Genomic DNA, 22,423 nt, shown 5'->3' on the forward strand with positions numbered 1-22,423 from the left:
GGTTGACTCAGCCTTCCATCCTTCCGAGGTGGGTGAAATGAGGAGCCGGATTGTTGGGGGCGATATGCTGACTCTGTAAACCGCTTAGAGAGGGCTGAAAGCCCTATGAAGCGCTATATAAGTCTAACTGCTATTGCTATTTTCGCGCCGTTTTCTGGCATTCTGATGCCCGCGAAGTGCAACTGGAGATGGTGCACATGCCCACAGAGAGTATCGCCATCACAGATCTAAGTTGACCATCTTACGTTCAACTTCTGCTTCACGTTACACGGACCTCTACTGTTCATCCTAATGAAACACAGATAGTCCTTGACTTATGACCGGTCACTTTCCCGGTGCATATTAAATGCCTGTAATGTTCATCCTAATGAAATACAGGTTGTCCTTGACTTATGATCAGTCACTTAGTGAACATGCAAAGTTATGACGCACCCTCTAAAAAGGGTACTTACAACATGGTTACAAAGTTCCAATGTCCACCTCTCTGCCTGGCCATATGGGCTTTGCAACTGGCCTAAATTTATGCCCCGCAGTGAGATGACCACAAATTTACGACCGTTTGAACTAAAACAGATATATGTGCTTCTGGTTTCCAGCAAAACTGCCCGAACCAAGTGATGGCTTCGCTTAACGACCTTTGCCGTTTACTGAACAATCATGACTGTCTCTTTATCGCCGCTGTGGTCATTTTAACAACCACCACGAAAAAGATGATAAAATTGGATTGATTGTCCGATGATGATCTGCGTTACGACTGTCACGATTTACGACCGGAATTGTCAATGACGATCATAAGTCGAGGACTACTATAGGGCTGTCACGGCTGTCTGGCCCCAACTTGAGAAAAAGGGGGTCAGCGGTTCCACGCTGTTTTTTTTTTTGAATAACCTGCCTGTGACTGAAAATGTGTTCTTATATTTGATCGTTTCTATTAAAATCAGGGATCTCCAAAGTTGGCTATTTCTTAAGATTTGTGGACTTCAATTCCCAGAATTCCCCAGCCAGGGGAATTCTGGGAGTTCCCCCTGGCTGGGGAATTCTGGGAGTTGAAGTCCGCAAGTCTTAAGAAATTGCTGTTAAGTTTGCAATTTCTTAAGACTTATGGATTTCAACTCCCAGAATTCCCCAGCCGGGGAATTCTGGGAGTTGAAGTCCAGAAGTCTTAAAGTTGCCAACTTTGAAGATCCCTGCATGAGACAATGAGAGCATCATTAATAAACAAAGTCCTTCCCACGTGCCCGTATCTACTCTTTAAGCTGGCACGGAGGGGTTATTTTTGATGCCACCCGTTTTGTGCGTTTTGTAGCATTGAGCCATGCAAAAAGTAACACAAGCCTTCACTGTTGAAGACACAACCACACAGAAGCAATTCTCAACGCAACGGCGGTTTCCAAGATAGTACGTCAAGGCGATGATGTTTTGCCCAAATACCTATAGAGGGCAATAATAGAGAAGCAAGAGGCCCATGGAAAGCAATCACACAACTGTTGAGTTCGCTGGGGGTTGCTTGGGGGGCCGACAGGTGAGGGATATTTAACAAGGCAACAGGTGAGCATCTTCACGTAGTTAAAACACAACGCCAAAACAGTCCGAACACAACCAGATTGTCTACTACGCGTATAAACCAAGGTTACATTTTTTTTTTTTTTTTGTTAAGAGGGTTGAGCAAAGCATATCGGTAGCCCTCGACTAATCATTCGCTTAGTGACGGTCTTAAGTTACAACGGCACTTTCAAAAAGTTACTGACAACTGTTTTTCCACGACATTGCCGTATCCCCGCAGTCAATACATGCTGCCATTATTATGAGGGTTGCGATATTTTGTGTGTGTGTGTGAGAGAGAGTGAGTGTCTGTGTCCCGTGATCTCCTTCCGCCAAGCAAGGTCGAAGGTCAAGCCAGATTTACTTAACAATCTGTGTTGCTATCTTAAATATAGCGATCCAGCTGCGGGAGAAAAGTTTTTTTTTTAAAAGGGGGCAAAGCTCACTTAACAACTGGCTTGCTTAGCAGCAGAAATTTAGGGCACAATTTCGGTCGTAAGTCGAGGGATCCTCTGCCCTTATATTTCCAGCTCAGACCAGCAGCTGCACTAAAGCAGGGGCCGATTTCAAACTTTTGCCGCTAAATGCTGAGCTTCTCATTAGAGATAGTTCCCTAATTATGAGCACAATTAGCACCAGAATTTCTATTACTAAGCAGGGGGTTGTTAAGTGAGCCATGCTTTTATTTTACGACCTTTTTTTGCCACAGATGTTGTGCAAATCATTCTAGTTGTTAAGTGAGTCACGTGGTCATTAAGTGAATCTGTCTCCCCCCCAATTGACTTGGCTGGGGGAGTTGCAAAGGGGGAATCACATGACCCCACAACCCTGCATCCATCATTCATACATGGTTGTCCAGTATCCGAACCTTTGGGGATGCTACGATGGTCATAAGTGGGAGGACCAGTCCTAAGTCGATCTTTTCAGTGCTGTTGTAAATTCCAACAGTCATTAAACGAATCATTGTAAACTCAAGGGCTCCTTGTAGCCACTCTACGTTGCGTCACAGAGCAACACACTTCTGGTTAAGAAGGCGAGGGGTGTGGGGTTGCGTACGCCTGCAAATCCACACCCTACACAATATTTAACACAACGCTTCACATCGAAAATCATGGCATGAGGTGATTCCGTTGTGGATGAGAGCTGCAGCCTTGAAGAAATCGTGATGAATCTCCGAGTTCGGAGTGGGATCTGGCTGTGGATTTGTACTTTTGCTATTCACATGTTCGGTGTTGATCAACCTTAGCTGCTTGAAGAGGGGTAGAGTTCAACTCCCGGAATTCCCCAATCAGCATACACGAACTTCAACTCCCGGAATTCCCCCGTCACCATGCATGGACTTCAACTCCCAGAACTCCCCAGCCGGCATGCATGGATTTCAGCTTCCAGAATTCCCCAGTCGGCATGCATGGACTTCAACTCCCAGAATTCCTCAGCATACATGGACTTCAATTCCCAAAATTCCCCAGTCAGCAGCATACATGGACTTCAACTCCCAGAATTCCACCGTCACCATGCATGGACTTCAACTCCCAGAATTCCTCAGCCGGCATGCATGGATTTCATCTCCCAGAATTCCTCAGCATACATGGACTTCAGCTCCCAGAATTCCACCGTCACCATGCATGGATTTCATCTCCCAGAATTCCTCAGCATGCATGGACTTCAGCTCCCAGAATTCCCCAGTCAGCATGCATGGATTTCAGCTCCCGGAATTCCTCAGCATGCATGGACTTCAACTCCCAGAATTCCTCAGCCAGTCTTGCTGTCTGGGGAATTCTGGGAACCGAAGTCCAATCCATCTTCAAGCAGTCAAGGTTGAAAAACGCGGATCTGAATTAAGTCTTACACGCCAAGTTTGTCACTTTAATCCCGGAATTGGTGGGCATCGTCCATTTGGTCTTCTTCCTCCTAGAAGGCATCATACATTCATAATTCTTGCCTCGCCATTTCCGGCAAAGTTCCGTTTGTACCTTGAAAATAACAATAGCCGCCATTACTGGAAAAAAATAATTATCTCTTAGTTTTATAAGGTAGTCCTTGACTTCTGACGGAGGACTATTGACAACCGAGCCGAAAATTTCCTTTGCCTAGCGAGGCAGTTGTTAAGTGCATTTTTTGCCCCATTTTACGACCTTTCTGGACAGAATGGTTAAGTGAGTCATTGCAGCTGTTAAGTGAGTCACGCAGTTGTTAAGTGAATCTGGCTTCCCCATTGGTTTTGTTCGTCAGGTTGCAAAAGGGGAATCACACGAAACCGAGACACTGAAGCTGTCATAAAAACATGCCAGTTGTCAAGCAACTGAATTTTGATCACGTATGGTGTGGTGGTCATAGGTGTGGGGATAAGTCATAAGTGTGAGGACTGGGCATAACTTTCTTTTTTTTTCAGGGCTGGCCACTAAAAGAATGGTTGTAAGTCGAGGAGTGCCTATAACTAGAAATAGATACCAAAGTTAATAATGAAATACAGTTAGTTCCCCGCCTACAACGGTTCGTTTAGTTCTCCACTTTAGTTCTCCACAACAGTTCGGTTTAGTGACTGAAAAAAAGTGACTTGTGACATGATCAGAATTTGGACACTTGGCAACTGATTCATATTTATGATGGTTGCAGTGTCCCAGGGTTACGTGATCCCCTTTTGCGACCTTCTAAGCAGCAAAGGGAATGGGGGAGCCAGATTCTCGTAACAAACGTGTTACTAATCGAACAACTGCAGTGTTTCACTTAACAACTGTGGCAAGACAGGTCGTAAAATGGGGCAAAACTCAGTAAACATCTTCCTTGCTTAGCAAGAGAAATTTTGAGGTGAGTTGTGGTCATAAATTGAGGACTTCCTGTATTATGTATTAATATGTATATGCCCCCCAACTCACCCTAGACTAGCCTAAATGAGGAATTTATAATATATATATATATATTTTCCCATGGATCTGCATTTTCTTAAATCTCTCCCACTGTGTTTTTGGTCTTCCTCGACTGATTGATTGATTCATTATGTGTTGAGAAGTCATTTTCAACTCCTAGCAACCACATAAATAGATTTCCTGCATGACAGCATCGTTTGAGAGCTACCAAAATTTGCCTCATCCATCTCAAGTTCAGGGAAGAGGCACTCAAAAGAGTGGGAGAAAGCAGTATTTCTCAGCCTTGTCAACTTTTAAGACGTGCGGATTTAAGACTCTCAGAATTCCCCCGGCCAATGTTTGTGAACTTCAACTCCCAGAATTCCCTAGCCAATATGATGTAATGCTTTGAGAGATTGGTCCTACAACATCTCAGGTCCCTGCCTTCCACCAAATTTTGATCAATATCAGTTTGCTTACAGAAGCAACGTGGACGCCATCACCACCGCTCTCCATATTGCACTGAGCCACCTTGGGAAATCTGGGAATTATGTCAGAATGCTTTTTATAGTCTATAGCTCGGCTTTTAACACCGTCTTACCAGGCATTCTCATTGGAAAGTTGACCGGCCTGAATTTCCCTCCCCTCACTTGTGAATGGATCAAAGACTTCCTGGCGGAGGAGGATCGTCCATAAACATTAAGGGTTGGGTCCTTTACATCTTCCACGCTGAAGCTCAGCACAGGCTCCCCACAGGGCTGTGAGTTCAGCCCCTACCTGTACTTGCTGTATACATATGATTGCATATCCTCTGATCCATCCAACATCATAATAAAGTTTGCAGGCAACACAACGGTGCAGGGTTCTCATAACTGGAGGGGACGAATCAGCATAGGGGGAAGAAGTCCAGAAGGTATCATCCACATGGTGCTCAAGAAACAACTTACATCTAAATATTAGTAAGAGAAAGGAGATGGTGCTAGGTTTCCGGAAGCACAGAGAGGAGCCTGCCCCACTGTATATCGAGGGGGGCCGTGTGGAGAGGGTCCCCTCTTTTAAATTCTTGGGAGTGTTCATTAGTCAAGATCTCCGCTGGAAAAACAACACGTCTCTGGTGATTGGCAAGGCCCAACAGATTTTGTCCTGCGACAAAATCAGGTGGAACAACGGCCGATGACCTCTTTTTATCGGTCCAACATAGCAATAGCAGTTAGACTTATATACCGCTTCATAGGGCTTTCAGCCCTCTCTAAGCGGTTTACAGAGTCAGCATATTGCCCCCAACAATCTGGGTCCTCATTTTACCCACCTCGGAAGGATGGAAGGCTGAGTCAACCTTTGAGCCGGTGAGATTTGAACAGCCGAACTGCAGAACTGCAGTCAGCTGAAGTAGCCTGCAGTGCTGCATTTAACCACTGCGCCACCTCGGCTCTGTCCTCGCATATTGCATTACAATATGGTATGCTGATTTAACAGCTGCAGATAGGAAGGCACTACAGAGTGATCAATTCGGCACAAGAAATCATTGGCTGCCCTCTGACACCACTGGAGGACATCGCCAGATCTCGGTGCTTTGGCAGAGTAAGGAAGATACTCAGAGAAGATTCACACCCTGGTCAGTGTCTCTTTGCAATTCTACCATCGGGCAGAAGGCATCAAAGTATAGCCAGCCGAACCAAGAGGTTTAAAGATAGTTTCTATCCTTGGGCTGTGAGACTTTTAAATACCACCACAATCACTCCATGCACACGCTAGTTTTTCATCTTCTTTTTCGTTTCTGCTATAATTTTGCGCCAGTGAGGCTGAAACCAATTTCGTTGTATTTAGGTACAACGGCAATAAAGGTTATACTTAATATGCATGGACTTCAACTCCCAGAATTCTCCAGCTAATGTTTGTGGACTTCAGCTTCCAGAATTCCCTAGCCAGCCTGCGTGGACTTTGAGTCCCAGAATTCCTCAACCAACATGCCTGGCTTCGACTCACCGCCTGGCTGGCTAAAGGATTCTGGGAATTGAAGTCCACACATCCTGTGACTGAGAAACACTGTTTTCTCCTTCTGTTCTGAGTGCCTCTTTTATTTTATTTTTAAAGACAATTTAAAAACGGTTTATGGCAATTTAATTCTCCTTGGAACTCTCTCCGAGTTCCTCCAAGCCTTGATCTCTAAGACAGTGATATATATATTCCCTAAATGGAGTAGACCAAACCGCCCGCATAAGGCCTGTGTTTGACCTGAGGGAAAAAGAAATAATGGCTTCTCTTTTGCAGCCACAGAGATCTCGACAACGGTTAAGGTCCTTACCTCTTGATTTAGGAAACAGTACAAAACAGCAACGATGAAGCCCTGAATAGGAAAAAAACACAGAAGTTAGTCGGCCTCGGTCTCCATGCCTTTGGATATACAGGTGTTCCTCGATTTACGACCACAACAGAGCCCAAAATTTCTGCCGCTAAGCGAGACGGAAAGTGAATTTTGCCCCGTTTTAGGACCTTTCATGCCATGGTTGTTAAGTGAATCGCTGCAGTTGTTCAGTTCATAACAAGGTTGTTAAGCAAATCTGGTTTCTCCCCTTGACTTTGTGCCTCTGGGACACTGCAAACCGTCATAAATATGAATCAGTGGCCAAACATCTGAGTTTTGATGATATGACCATGAGGCTGCTGCAGCAGTTGTAAGTGTGCAAAACTGCAGCGGTCGTTAGTGTGAAAAACGGTCCTAAGTGACTTTTTTCAGGGCCATTGTAACTAATGGTTGTAAGTCAAGGACTAAAATGTATTCACAAACACAAGTGAATATTTCCTTCTTTCCAGCAATTCTATGTATCCATATAGTACAGAACCATACAGATGAATCAGGAAAAAGTTACAGGTAGTTCTTGACTTACGACCTTTTGTTTAACAATGGCTTGGAGTTACGGCCATGAAAAAAAGTGATTTTATGATTAGCACCTGACATGTGTTTATTAAACTTGCACTGTTTGTAATCATCCCAGCCAGCATCTGAAAGGCAAATTTAAAGGAGAAATCCAGTTGCTTAGTGACATGATTCGCTTAGTGACCTCATGATTCACTTAACAACAGTGGCAAAAAAGATTGTAAAATTGAGGCAAAACTGACTTAACAAAACTGGCGTGCTGAAGAACAGAATTTTTTTGGTTAGCAACTGTGTTACTAATTGTATCACTGCCGTGATTCATTTAACAACAGCGGCGAGAAAGGTTGTAAACCGGGGTAAAACTCACTTAAGAAGTGTCTCACTTAGCAACAGAAGCTTTGTCTTCTGAATTGTGGTCATACGTCGAGGACTTCTCACAGAGCTGACAAAGCCATCCTCCGTTTTCTTTTATTTAAATGCATCGCTAACAACAACAACAACAACAACAACAACAACACCCATTGTCATCGGGGCACTTGGCACTATGTCCAAAAATTTTACAAGATACATCCACAAATTCCAGCTTCCTGCAATAACACCAGCGGAATTGCAAAAAACTGCCCTACTCAGAACATCTTATATTTTAAGAAGATCCTTGGTTGATACCTAGGACGCTGGCAGCAAACCGTATCAACCATTGGCACCAGTCAATGAAATTTTTGACACATCTTTAAATGTTCACTTGACTGAGTTTCATGCTTAATGAATAAAAGACATAATAATAATAATCATCATCATCATCATCATCATCATAGGAGGAGGAGGAGGAGGAGAGGGAGGAGGGGAAGATAAAAAGGAGAAGAAATAGTGGAACAGGAGGAGGAGAAGGAGGAGAAGGAGAGGAAGGAGGAGAAGAAGGGGGGAAGATAAGGAGGAGAAGGAATAGTGGAGGAGGAGGAGAAAGAGAAGGAGGAGGAGAAGAAGATGATTATTATTTTAAGAAGGTCCTTGGTTGATACCTAGGACGCTGGCAGCAACCTGTATCAAACCATTAGCTCCAGTCACTGGTATTTGTAATGAATTTTTGAATGCTCAGTTTCATGTTTAATGAATAAAGTATATAATAATAATAATGCTTTTTTTTTTTTTAAATGAGTGATGCTTCACCTGAAAGGATCCAACGCACAGCTCCAAGTAGAGGCGGGCTCCCACGTGGCTGTATTCCGGCAGGAAGTTGAAGATGATGTAATGGGTCCCAAACAAGGGGATGAGAAGCAGGGTCGACTTAGAGAGGCGTCTAGGGGAGGAGGGGTTGAGGTGGGGGGTGGCGGGGCGTGGAGAGAAGGAAAAGCAAAGTTTACAGAACTGAAGGAACTCTAAGTAGCAATGGCCACTAGAGGGCAGTCGGGTACTCCGATGGAGTCAGCCTAGTCTTCTCTATGGGACCATCCAGTATACAGTATTTATGGATAAAACAACGCCCCCCCCCTTTCTCCCCCCTCCCCCCTCCTTCCTTTCTTTCTTTCTCTCTTTCTTTCTTTCTTTCTTTCTCTCTCTCTCTCTCTCTCGCCCTCTCCCCACTCCCTCCCTGTTTTTCTTTCTTTTTCTTTCTCTCTCTCTTTCGAGAAATCTCCCCCTCCCTCCCTTTCTTTCTTTCCAGCTTTTTTTGAGAGCTGTATGCAATGAAATTTCATTTTAATCATGTATGCCGACTAGTATACATTTAAAGTGAAAATAAAATTATTCTAGGTTCTAAGCTCTAAATGCTAGCTTCCTTCCTTCCTTCTGGTGTTGGTGCAGTGGTTAGAATGCAGTGCTGCCCACTTGCCAGCGGTTCAATCCTGACCGGCTCAAGGTTGGCTCAGCCTCCCATCCTTCCAAAGTCAGTAAAATGAGGGCCCAGATTGTTGGGGGGCAAATAGGCTGACTCTGTAAACCTTTTAAAGAGGGGTGTAAAAGCACTGTGAAATCTAAGCGCTATTGCTATTCCTTCCTTCCTCTCCAGGCAATCTTTAGATGGTAATGCCCACATTTCCTTATCGTCTCTTCTGTTCTTCATTTTTTTAAAAAATTATTCATATTGTGCATTGAAAATTCCCGATTACATGAAGCATGCTCTAAACCAGTGGTCTCCAACCTTGGCAACTTTAAGACTTGTGGACTTCAACTCCCAGAGTTCCTCAGCCAGCAAAGCTGGCTGAGGAACTCTGGGAGTTGAAGTCCACAAGTCTTAAAGTTGCCAAGGTTGGAGACCACTGCTCTAAACTACAATTTGAACAAACAAAAAACGTGCACAGTGACATGAATGAAATTGAAAATAAAAATATATAAGCACTTTGGTAGATTTCACTTTTCTTCCAAATTTTCTTGTTCAAAAACAGATTGGGTTTTTTTTGGGGGGGGGGAGGGAGGAGGAAATAATTTTCCAACCTGTTTTATTGTTTCTCCTCTGCTGTCTTACCTGTATTGAAATGAGTTGTTCAAAGTGATGTTTCTGGGATTCAGTTTTTTCAACAGGATTTGAATCGTATTGATGAAAAGAATGAAATTGACCTGTTGGTGTGGAGGAAACAGAAAAAACAGAGAATGTGCAGGTTGCAGAAATAAAGAGATGACGCTTTGTTTCACAAATTTGGCAACTTTTAAGACATTGGACTTCAACTCCCAGAATTCCCCAGACAAAAATGGCTGGCTGAAGAATTCTGGGAGTTGAAGTCCACATTAAGACGTGATTTGGGAGACATAGTGAAATAACAGCGACTAATATATAGTGTTTCTCAACCTTGGCCACTGTAAGATGGGTGGACTGCAACTCCCAAGATTCCCCAGCCAGCTTGGAATTGTGGGGACTGAAGTCTAGCGCTGATGGTGTTATGTAGTTTGGGTAATGAAATGTCTGCAAGGGAACAACCAAGCTCAGAGAGCACCAAGTCTCTCTCTCTCCTCTCTCCCCCCCCCTCTCTCCCCCCCCTCTCCTCTCTCTCCCTCCCTCTCTCTCATGGAATCCTGGGAGTTGAAGTCCACATATGTATGGAACCCTGGGCGTTGTTAGTAGAATCTATCTATTCTATTCTGTCTATCTAATAGAATAGATAGAATAGAATGATAGATAGACCAGACTAGACTAGAATAATATAGGTAGGTAGGTAGGTAGGTAGGTAGGCAGGCAGGCAGGCAGGCAGGCAGGCAGGCAGGCAGGCAGGCAGGTAGGTAGATGATAGACAGACAGATAGAATAGGATAGGTAGATAGAATAGGATGGATGGATGGATGGATGGATGGATGGATGGATGGATGGATAGATAGATAGATAGATAGATAGATAGATGATAGATAGATAGATAGATAGATAGATAGAGAAAGAAAGAAAGAAAGGAAAGAAAGAAAGAAAGAAAAAGAAAGAAAGAAAGAAAGAAAGAAAGAAAGAAAGAATAGGATAGATGGAGGGATGGATGGATGGATGGATAGAATAGGAGAGATAGATGATAGATAGATAGATAGATAGATAGATAGATAGATAGATAGATGATAGATAGATAGATAGATAGATAGAATAGGATAGATAGATAGATAGATAGATAGATAGATAGATAGATAGATAGATAGATAGATAGATAGAGAAAGAAAGAAAGAAAGAAAGAATAGGATAGGATAGATGGATGGATGGATGGATGGATGGATGGATAGATAGAATAGGATAGATAGATGATAGATAGATAGATAGATAGATAGATAGATGATAGATAGATAGATAGATAGAGAAAGAAAGAAAGAAAGAAAGGAAAGAAAGAAAGAAAGAAAGAAAAAGAAAGAAAGAAAGAAAAGAAAGAAAGAATAGGATAGATGGATGGATGGATGGATGGATAGAATAGGAGAGATAGATGATAGATAGATAGATAGATAGATAGATAGATAGATAGATAGATAGATAGATAGATAGATAGATAGATAGATAGATAGATAGATAGATAGATAGATAGATAGATAGATAGATAGATAGATAGATAGATAGATAGATAGATAGAGAAAGAAAGAAAGAAAGAATAGGATAGATGGGTGGGTGGGTGGATGGATGGATGGATGGATGGATGGATGGATGGATGGATAGATATGCAGCAAAACCAGTTGCCATTCCCACCACTGACATAAAGTAAACTGGAAACCAGATACAGACCGCAACAGAGAGCATGATGGGGCCTTGGATGACCCACCAGTAAGGGGAATCTTCATTTGCGTCCCAGCACCTGGTGTGTGTGAGAGAGAGAGAGACTCATGATGGTGACTGCTTATGTAAACAGATATTTTTTATATTAGGCTAGCTGTTCGCTCAGCGTTGCTCCGCTATTTGTTTATCCCAGCCCTGTAGTAGACATTCACAACTGTCTAGAGTCTAGACCAAACGTAATTACTAATGTTGGATTTCCCCCCTTACCAGAGGGAGCCCCCTGGTGGAGTAAGGTGAAGCTGCTACCATGGCAACTCCACTGTGCTTGTACAGTAGAAGCCATTTTAAAGCACAACAGGCTCTATGTTAAAAGAACACACCCTGAGGGGTGTTAGGGATGTCTTATCACCATAGTATATTTTTCCAGAGAGTAAGTTATCTGTGTACCAAGTTTGGTTGAAATTGCTCAAGGTGTTCCAGAGTTATGCTGGAAAACACACACACACACACACACACACACACACACACACACACACACCATTTTTATATAGAGAGATTTTCCTCCCTTTTCCTTGGGTCTGTTTTCTGAGGGACTGCAGGTTTTCTGAGGACATCAGACTGAAGAGAGAAATTGCTGTTCATATTCACACAAATTTGAATGCCATTGTAGCAAGCAGAGAGCATTGAGACAATCTGATTATTGTGACTGCTACCTCTGAGGTGATTAACTAGAAGATGCCATCTACAACTAGGAAGAAATTTCCTGTGGCGAGAACAATTAATCAGTGGGACGGTTTCTCTCCGGAAGTAGTGGGTGCTCCATCCCTGGAGGTCTTTAAGAAGAGACTGGACAGCCATTGGTCTGAAATGGCCTAGGCCTTCCTTGTTTCTCTTGCTCTTTCTTCCTCCTTTCCTTCCCCTCTCTTTCCTTTTCCTCCCTTCCTCCCTCCCTCTCATTTCTTCCTTTTCCTTTCCTTCCTTTTCTTTTTTCTTCTTTCCCTCCCTCCCTCCCTCCTTTTTCCTTTCTTCTTTCCTTCCTTTCCTTCCTTCTTTTCTCTTTCATCTCTTCTCTTTGCCATTCCTTCCTTTCTTTCTTTCCTACCTTCCTCCTTCATTACTTCCTCTCTTCATTCCACCCTTCCTTCCTCCTCCCTCCTTTCCCCCCTCCTCTATCCCTTTCTTTTTCTCTCTTTTTCTTCTTTCCTTCCTTTCATATTTGCCATTCCTTCTCCTCCCTTTGTCTTTCTTTCCTTCTTTTCTTCCTCTCTCATTCTTTCCTCTCTTCGTTCCATCCTCCCTCCCTCCCTTTTAACTTCCTTCCTTCCCTTCCCTTTTTTCTCTTACTCCCTTCCTTCCTTTCTTAACTTTTTTCTTCCTTACTTACTTCTTTCCTTTCCTTCCTTCTTCTTCCTTCTTTCTTGTTTTTCTCTTCCTTCCTTCCCTTCCTTTCTTCCCTCCATTTTTCCTTCCTTCCTTCCATTCTGTCAAAACCTCTCCATTAGATAATTAGGAAAGAAGACCACGAGACTCCATGTGTAGCAATCAAGTGTACTTTTACTAATTATAAATGATTAAAGGCATAGCGCAGCGAAGTCTGATTATTTAGGCGCGAAAGCGATCGATATATAGAATAGCCCATTCCCCACCCCTTGGCATCTCAGTTACAGTCCAATCATAATTCTCCCAAGTGTCAGGTGTGAGATAACTTCAAAAGGCATCACGAAGATGGAATGTCGGTGCCGTTAGTCCTGGCGGGAATCTCCTACTCATGCGTAGTCCGACAGGCAGCTGAGCTCCAGAACCTTCCTCCAGCACAATGAGTAACCCCTCCCAAATACCATGCCCTCCCTCCCCGTTTCATGGCAGCTGAAGCAACAGCGAAGCAGAGGCTGACACATTCTGTTTCTCCTTCTTCCCTCCCTCTCTCCCTCCATTCCTTTCTTCCCTCCTTCCTTCCATATTTCCTTCCTTTACAAAGTGGTTACACAAATTGATTGCGTATCCTTGCATGTATGACCACCATCAAATATTCACATGCCAAGCCAGCTGGGCATAGGGAGCAATCTGGCCACATTGCCTGCTGGCACCACCTTCTGATGATGCCAAGAGTTGCATGTTTGAAATAGCTGATTTAAGCTCCTTCTTGGCCCCCATGGCTTCCTTCCCTTCCCCTCCTGCCTGACTCCCCCCACTCCCAGCCAAACATCCATCAATGAAAAACGCCTAAGCTTCCATTCAAAACCACATAAAAACCACTTTTAATAATAAAAAAATCTTGCTTTTATAATTTAAAAAAAAGGTGCATCTCTTCCCCACGCCCTTGATTTTGGAGCACAGGTATAGTCCTTGGCTTACAACCATGTTTGTGCCCAAAATTTATGTGGCTGAGTGAGACATTTGTTAAATGAGTCTTGCCCCACTTTACGACCTGGCTTGCCACAGCTGTTAAATGAATCAATTCTTTGTTAAAGTTGTTAAGTTAGCCACACGGTCGTTAAGTGAATCCGGCTTCCCCATTGGCTCTGCTCATTAGACAGTCGCAAAAGGGGACCACGCGGGACCATCATAAATATGACTCAGTGGCCAAGCGCCTGAAATTTTGATCATGTAACTAACCACGGAGGTGTCACAATGGTCATAAGTGCGAAAAACAGTCATAAGTCACTTTTTTCACTGCCATTGTAACTTTGAATGGTCATTGTTGTAAGTCAAGGACTACCATTAGTGGGTTGCCTTGACACCCCTTCGATTCTGGTCAGTATCCTGGCAGGCTTAACTTAAAGTCACCCTTAACTTAAACACCCAAATTGTTCTGACCGAAGCTTCCCGGGAGCATGAAGGAAACCCCTGTTCCCAACAAAAACATCTTTTATTAATTGACTGTGAATTCTGCTCATTCACCTACAGCAAAATCTTTCAAGGGAGGATTTACAGTCACAGACCTTATCTGGCTTGGAGAGTTGACAGGCCCATATCTGCAAAAGTTGGCCAGGAGTCTCGGAGAGTCACAAACCAATTAAGGGAACTAATGTTCTCCTGCAAACTCCCCTCCCCTTTCACTCCTCTTTTATTCCCTCTGGGAGGGGCCATTCACCGTCCACCTGTGGCCTCACTCCCAAGTCGACCCTTTTTCTTAAGCTGTTCCCTTTGTCTGGTCACTCTGCGCATACGCACACTGAGAACAGGCTCCAGCTGTTCTTCTGCCTCACTGATGTCTGACTCCGAAGGCAGCTGATAACTGACATATGGCCCTGGCCCCATCTCTGCCTCTCTGACACAGAGCCCTCCTCAGAGCCTTCCCCAGACTCCAGGACTGGCCCATCTTCCTCCCCAGCCTCCTCACTCTCCGAGTCTGCTACCAGCTCTGCTGGCCACTAGCAAGTCACAACACAAATACACACACACAGAGAGACACACACAAAACACACAAACGTTGCAGCAATTTGAGAAAAAGGTCTGGCTTACAAAACATCTTCAAAATACACTTTCAGGAATATCCACAGAGTGGTGAAGAATGTTGGGAGACCTAGGAAAAAAAGAGAAGGAAGAGAATTTGTGAATGCATTCAACTCTGCCCAGGGTTGCCCCCCCACCCGGGGATTCACCAAAGAGAACCGAATTTGCAGCGGGAGGTTGGGGGGGGGGGGAGAGAGAGAAAAGAAAAATCGATATTTTACATTTTGCTTTTACAAATTGCAGTGAAACGCTCCAGAACTAGCTAGAGCCCAAAATTCAGTTAGTTCATCAAACAGCTTTGTACAAAACATGGGTAGACTTCCACTTACAACTGCTGGTTTAGTGACTGTTCTAAGTTACAATAGCACTGAAAAAAAAGGGACTTAGGATCATTTCTCACACTTACAATGGCTGCAGCATCCTCATAGTCACATGATTAAAATTTCAGACGCTTGGCAACTGACCTGTATTTATGACGGTTGTAGTGTCCCAAATTCCCCTTTTGCAAAGTCGACGGGGAAGCCAGATTCACTTAACAACCATCTTACTGGTTTAACCACTGCAGCGATTCACTTAACTACTGGGGCAAGAAGGGTTGTAAAATGGGGCAAGGCTCACTTTAACAACTGTCTCATTTAGCCACAGAAAGTTTGGGCTCAATTGTGGTCTTAAGTTGAGGACTAGGTGTGTCATAATTTTCATTGAGATTTCTCTAACGGTGGGTTCCTTGGTGGTCTCTGAGTTTGGGGTTTTTTTCCCCAGACATTTCATGACTCTACTAGGGAACATCATCAGTGTCAGAAAGGAGGGGGATTTGCAATTATTTTTTTATAAACTAATGGCTTGCCATGTCAGTATTGGTGGGAGTGTCTTTAGAGATCCTAAATTTGGCCTTTCTTTCTTTCTTTCTTTCTTTCTTTCTTTCTTTCTTTCTTTCTTTCTTTCTTTCTTTCTTTTTCCCTTTCTTTTTCTCCATTTTCTTTCCCTTTTTCTTTCTTTTTTTTACTTTATTTCTTTCCCTTTTTTCTTTTTTTTCTTTTTCTCTTTCTTTCACTTTGCCTTTTTTGTTTCTCTTTCTCTTTTCTTTTCCTTTTCCTTTCTTTCTTTCTCTTTTTCTCTCTTTGTCTAGTTCTTTCTTTTTTCCTCCTTTTCTCTCTTTCTCTGTCTTTCATTCTCTCTTTCTCACTCACTTTCTCTTTCTCTCCTTCCTTTTTTCTTTTTCTCTCTATTGTTCTTTCTTTCTCTTTTCCCCTTTCTTTCCCTTTCTTTCTCTCTTACTTTCTCTCTCTTTCTCTCTCTCTCTTCTTTCTTTCCTTCCTCCCTTCCTTTATTTCTTTATTTCTCTTTTCCTGCCCTCCTCTCTTTCTTTCTTAAACATCTTAACTGTCCATCTCCATCATACACTTCTAGCTTGTTTGTCTCGCTTGATAATTCCTTCATTAGCGGTATTGTTCAGAAGCACAGGGAGCTCGTGTGAGAATCTGCACCCGTTTTCTGCAGGTTCACCTTTTAAAAAAAGATTAATAGTTTGAGCTAAGCAGAAGCAAATTAAAATGTGCTTGGGGAAAAAAAAGTCTGAAGGTTTTAAAGACAAGTTCCTGCGACTCCACAGGGTGATGCAAAAATATGGATTTTATATGCTGAAGCTCAACTAGAGAAAGCTATTTTCAACCCTGAGTGAAATTAGCAGTTAGAACCCTTCTGTCTCCCTTGGTTGAACGGCGGAAGGATTTGGGCAAAAGACAGATAATTCTATATCCATCACGAGTTTGTTTATGTGTATCCCACCTTTTATTTATTATTATTTTATTATTTTTACAAACAAGTCAATGTGACAAACATATCCAACACACTTTCCTCCACATATTTTCCCCATAATTACGACCCTGTGGGGTGGGACGGCTCAGAGAAAGAAATAAACCCTAAGTCGCCCAGTTGGCTTTTTTTAAAGGTGCGACTAAAACTCCCAGTCTCCTGGCGATTGGCCCAAAGTCTCCCAGCTGGATTTCATGCCTAAGGCAGAACTAGGACTCCCAGTCTCCTGGTGATTGGACCAGTCCCCCAGCTGGATTTCATGCCTAAGGCAGAACTAGGACTCCCAGTCTCCTGGTGATTGGCCCAAAGTCACCCAGTCAGCTTCCATGCCTAAGGCAGAACTAGGTATCCCAGTCTCCTGGTGATTGGCCCAAAGTCCCCCAGCTGGATTTCATGCCTAAGGCAGAACTAGGACTCCCAGTCTCCTGGCGATTGGACCAGTCCCCCAGCTGGATTTCATGCCTAAGGCAGAACTAGGACTCCCAGTCTCCTGGTGATTGGACCAGTCCCCCAGCTGGATTTCATGCCTAAGGCAGAACTAGGACTCCCAGTCTCCTGGTGATTGGCTCAAAGTCACCCAGTCAGCTTCCATGCCTAAGGCAGAACTAGGTATCCCAGTCTCCTGGTGATTGGCCCAAAGTCCCCCAGCTGGATTTCATGCCTAAAGCAGAACTAGGACTCCCAGTCTCCTGGTGATTGGCCCAAAGTCCCCCAGCTGGATTTCATGCCTAAGGCAGAACTAGGACTCCCAGTCTCCTGGCGATTGGACCAGTCCCCCAGCTGGATTTCATGCCTAAGGCAGAACTAGGACTCCCAGTCTCCTGGTGATTGGACCAGTCCCCCAGCTGGATTTCATGCCTAAGGCAGAACTAGGACTCCCAGTCTCCTGTTGATTGGCCCAAAGTCACCAAGTCAGCTTCCATGCCTAAGGCAGAACTAGGTATCCCAGTCTCCTGGTGATTGGCCCAAAGTCCCCCAGCTGGATTTCATGCCTAAGGCAGAACTAGGATTCCCAGTCTCCTGGTGATTGGCCCACAGACACCCAGTCGGCTCCCATGCCTAAGGCAGAACTAGGTATCCCAGTCTCCTGGTGATTGGCCCAAAGTCCCCCAGCTGGATTTCATGCCTAAGGCAGAACTAGGACTCCCAGGCTCCTGGTAATTGGCCCAAAATCACCCAGTCGGCTTCCATGCCTAAGGCAGAACTAGGTATCCCAGGCTCCTGGCGATTGACCCACAGTCACCCAGTCAGCTTGTATGCCTAAGGCTTAAGTAGGACTCCCAGTCTCCTGGCGATTGGCCCAAAGTCTCCCAGCTGGCTTTCCTGCCTAAGGAAGGATTAGAATTCACCGCCCCCCCCCCCCCCCACTTTCAACCTGGTTCCTTACTGGCTCCCTAGATCATGCTGATGATATCCCTTTAGTGTTCGTGGTTTAATCCCATCCCTTAAAAGAAAGAAGAAAACTAGGGAAGAAGGTGGGTGAAGAATTCAGCTTGACTTACCCCATCCAAAGAGGACCAGCCAGCAGTAGTATTTCCTTCCTTGGGGGAACGAAGACAGGAGAAGGTAGTTAAGGTAGAGAGCTTCTACTAAGAGCCACATGAAGTTTGCCATGGTGAAAAAGTTGAGGAACACAACCGACATCTTACATCCGACCTGTGGATGAAGCAAGGAGACAGCTGAAGGGAACTTCTCCTTTTATTTTAAAGTATATTTTTATTATTTACATTTAGGTTTATCAAACACAGTGCGATCGTCCTGGCATTTCATCCACCATAGAAACCGAAGCGAAAGACAGATGACATATATACTACTTACACAGTTCTAGTCTCGTACAATACCTTCGACCAACATATTCATTCTAACAATAGCAACAGCAATAGCAGTTAGACTTATATAGCGCTTCATAGGGCTTTCAGTCCTCTCTAAGCGGTTTACAGAGTCAGCCTATCGCCCCCACAGTCTGGGTCCTCATTTCACCCACCTCGGAAGGATGGAAGGCTGAGTCAATCTTGAGCCGGTGAGATTTGAACAGCCGAACTGCAGAACTGCAGTCAGCTGAAGTAGCCTGCAGTGCTGCACTCTAACCACTGCGCCACCTCGGCTCTTATACATATATAATATCTCATTCCAGTTCTACTTAGCCTAGTTTTTTCATCTTTCAACTCCCACCTCGTATTTCCAGCCATTGATAAAATCGGTTCCACATGTCATGTTATTCTGTCTCTCCTTTGTTTTTTTTTTTAATTCTAACATTAGTTTATCCATTTCTGCGCATGTTCCTTATTATCTCCTTTTCTGAAGGGGTGTTTTACACTTTTCCATTGCTGTGCTTACACCATTCTCACTGCTGTCAGGATGTGAAGTATCAGTTATATTGACACTTCGTTATAACCTTCTGTTATAATACCTAATAGAAATAATTCTGGCTTGAATTCTATATGTTGCCCAACCATTTTTTTTTCTAGCCACATCTGAATTTGTAACCAAAATCTCCTTGCCTTTTCACAGGTCCACCACATGTGATCGTATGTGCCTGGTGGTTGTTTACATTTCCAACATTTTGGGGATGTGTTGCTAAACATTTTAGCTAGCAGTTAGCAATAGCAATAGCAGTTAGACTTATATACCGCTTCATAGGGCTTTCAGCCCTCTCTAAGCGGTTTACAGAGTCAGCATATTGCCCCCAACAACAATCCGGGTCCTCATTTCACCCACCTCAGAAGGATGGAAAGCTGAGTCAACCTTGAGCCGGTGAGATTTGAACAGCCGAACTGCAGAACTGCAGTCAGCTGAAATAGCCTGCAGTGCTGCACTCTAACCACTGCACCACCTCGGCTCTTTTTCCTGGCTAATCTGGCCAGGATATATGAACATCTGATGATGGTCATACATGCAAGGATATGCAATCAATTTGTGTAACCACTTTGTGAAGGAAGGAAATATGGAAGGAAGGAGGGAAGGAAGGAGTAGAGGGAGAGAGGGAGGGAAGAAGGAGAAACAGAAAGGAAGGAAGGAAAAATGGAGGGAAGAAAGGAAGGGAAGGAAGGAAGGAAGGAAGAGAAAAACAAGAAGGAAGGAAAATAGAACATTTTATAATGATTCTCTTTGTTTGATATAGCTAATGTCAATTTCCGATTTCTTTCCCAGCGTTTTTTGCCAATTGTCCAAATCAATGTTGTATCCAAAGTGTTTGAGGAACCTTCTCATTGGAATGGTTCAGTCAAATCCTATCTCCAAAGGACAAATAGCATCTTGGCAAAGGAAGCTTGGTAGGAATAGCCAACGCTCCAGGAAGATAGGCTCAAGATCCAGATGGATCTTGACAGGAGAACTGAGTCTCCATCTAGCAAAATGAAATCCAGTGGTAAGAAAAACAAGGTTATAAGCTGGGCAAGAAAAAAACAAAGGAATAGGTGCAGGTACTGGCTCAATAGCAGCAACTATGAGAGGGATCTTGGTGTCCTAGTGGACAACCACTTAAAGACGAGCCAGCCATGTGATGAAACTGCCAAAAAAGCCAACACCATCCTAGTGTCAACTCATAAAGCATTTGTCAGGCCTGCAGTTATATCCCTTTTAGGATCTTTGGCCTGCCACACTCTCTCTTATTTCATTATGCTGTTTCATTAGTGTAGTAGTTGGGAGGGGGGAATAGAAAGGAGTAGAATTGTGGAATGTGTTGTTGTCATTCTTTTCTAGAAGCCCAAGGTCATCTTTTGTCTCTGCACCTCTGCACCTGACCAGAACCAGCTGGGTGGAGATGCCAGCGTGGAAGAATAAGATTGGACCATGTGATGGATTTGTGGGTGTGGGGATAAGATCATGAACTTTCAACTGGGGGGGAATCCTAGGTAACTTCCAGAATTGGGATTCCACAGATGTACCAAGATGTCTGACTTCTTAAATTGGAACTTTAAGGATTGTTTTGCCTTGGACTCCGATTTAATTCTGCATGGTACTTGGAATGCTGACAGCATTGGCATGTTTATTATAAATTGCCATGGTGAGAAAAGGGATGGGGAGCGCATTCCACGCATACCTTTAGTTAGAGTCGGATCTCAGATTACAACAGCAGGCTGGTGAGGGGTGCACCTCGTTGGAGAATGTGATTCATGACACAGACTGAAGGTAGGGGAGGAACAGAGGTAAAGTTCAGCCATAATTCAAATGAGGCTTAGATCTGACTGCAATGAGGTATTGCCGAAATGGTGTTCCTAATAAATGACTGGATTTCTTCTGAAACCTGGCTCGAGACTCATGAATTAATTAGGGCATCTTTCAGAAACCTGGCAGCTAGGCTGCATTAACAGAGGGATAGAATCAAGCTCACCTGAAGGGTTGATACTATTTTATAAATGCCTTGTTAAGGCTGTACTTGGAATACTGCACTCAGTTTTGGTCGCCACAATATAAAAAAGATATTGAGATTCTGGAAAGAGTGGAGAGAAGAGCAACAAAGAGGATTAAGGGACTGGAGGCTAAAACATAGGAGGAACAGTTGCAGGAATTAGGTATGTCTAGTCCAATGAAAAGAAGGACTAGGAGGGGTGGCATGATAGCAGTGTTCCAATATTTGAGGGGCTGCCACAAAGAAGAGGGGGGAGCAATGTACCAGACCTTCAAAACATCAGAATTCAACACAAGAAATAATGGTTGGAAACTAATCAAGGAGAGGACTAATCTAGAATGATGGGGAAATTCGCAATTAACCAGTGAAAAGGCTTCCCTCCAGAAGCTGTGAGTGCTCCATCACTGGAGGTTTTCAAGAAGAGGTTGGATAGCCTTTGATCTGAAATGGCATAGATTCTCCTGCTTAAGCAAGGGGTTGGATTAGATGACCTCCAAGGTCCCTTCCAACTCGGTTATTGTGCATTCTGTTCAATGAATCTAAGTCATCCGTACCACCCAAATCTTGAAGGATCTACACAAAGTTATTTTCCCCAGTAGATTTGGTCAACTTGGGCAAACTCTCCATGCGCAGAAAATGCAGATACTGTAACTCTCTGAAGAGAAGAGAAGATTTGAAAGTAGGTAGAAAAATATGAGTAGAGATGGTACGTGTGATTTGCTTGTAACGGTACTCACTCAACATGTCCATTCTTGGTGTATTCAATCAATGTCGTCAAATGGATTCTCCTGGCATTTAGTTGAGAGCTTTCTATTGTTAGGGCACAAACACTGGAGGTGGGTTTTGTTTCAGAAATGAGACCGTTCCTCACCTCCTGAAAACAACTCTTATCTTTATATATTGTCTTTGAGGGCCTCTCGAGAGTTTTGAGCACTTCCCAAGTGGAAATCAATCTTCTTCTCCCAGCTGAGGAACCCACGTGGCATGGACTAATGGACAAGAGGCCATGTTTCTAATTCTGGGTGAGTGGATTATTCTTCTGCTACTTTCTCCAAACATTGTAGTTCTGGGATAGGATGCTGCAGGATGGGAGAAGGCCTAAATAATTGGGAAAGATGTATATTGCATTTCAACTGCCCATAATTATCTATCTATCTATCTATCTATCTATCTATCTATCTATCTATCTATCTATCTATCTATCTATCTATCTATCATCTATCTATCTTTCTCTCTATCTATCTATCTATCTATCTATCTATCTATCTATCTATCTATCTATCTATTGTGTGTGTGTGTGTGTGATGAATAAACGAAGGGAGTCTTGTATAGATCTATTTCAAGCTATTTAGCTCTCATCAGCTAGCCACA

At 43.6% G+C, this 22,423-nt stretch overlaps 1 protein-coding gene across 1 annotated transcript; it reads right to left on the reverse strand.

Moving 5' to 3' along the window:
• Positions 1-1,251: 1,251 nt before the first annotated feature.
• Positions 1,252-18,915, reverse strand: LOC116520632 (growth hormone-releasing hormone receptor-like). Its single transcript, XM_032234904.1, has 9 exons — positions 18,874-18,915; positions 18,204-18,357; positions 14,896-14,956; positions 11,440-11,509; positions 9,728-9,819; positions 8,434-8,563; positions 6,694-6,735; positions 3,396-3,515; positions 1,252-1,431 (listed from the first exon to the last, which is right to left on the reverse strand). The coding sequence occupies exons 1-9, from the start codon at positions 18,913-18,915 to the stop codon at positions 1,252-1,254; spliced, it is 891 nt and encodes a 296-aa protein (XP_032090795.1).
• Between the last annotated feature and the right edge of the window lie 3,508 nt (positions 18,916-22,423).

This window comes from Thamnophis elegans, chromosome Z (genome assembly GCF_009769535.1).
Source record: "Thamnophis elegans isolate rThaEle1 chromosome Z, rThaEle1.pri, whole genome shotgun sequence".
In the NCBI taxonomy this organism is placed as follows: domain Eukaryota; kingdom Metazoa; phylum Chordata; class Lepidosauria; order Squamata; family Colubridae; genus Thamnophis; species Thamnophis elegans.

What these genes read in the sequence shown, in the direction of transcription:
- LOC116520632 (XM_032234904.1), bottom strand. Translation starts at nt 18,915, where the DNA reads ATGACATGTGGAACCGATTTTATCAATGGCTGGAAATACGAG. An exon ending in GTGTATTTTGAAGATGTTTT is followed by an intron (nt 11,510 to 14,895) that starts GTAAGCCAGACC and finishes CACACACACCAG; the next exon opens with GTGCTGGGACGCAAATGAAG. An exon ending in GGATTAAAGTGACAAACTTG is followed by an intron (nt 1,432 to 3,395) that starts GCGTGTAAGACT and finishes TGCCCTCTATAG; the next exon opens with GTATTTGGGCAAAACATCAT.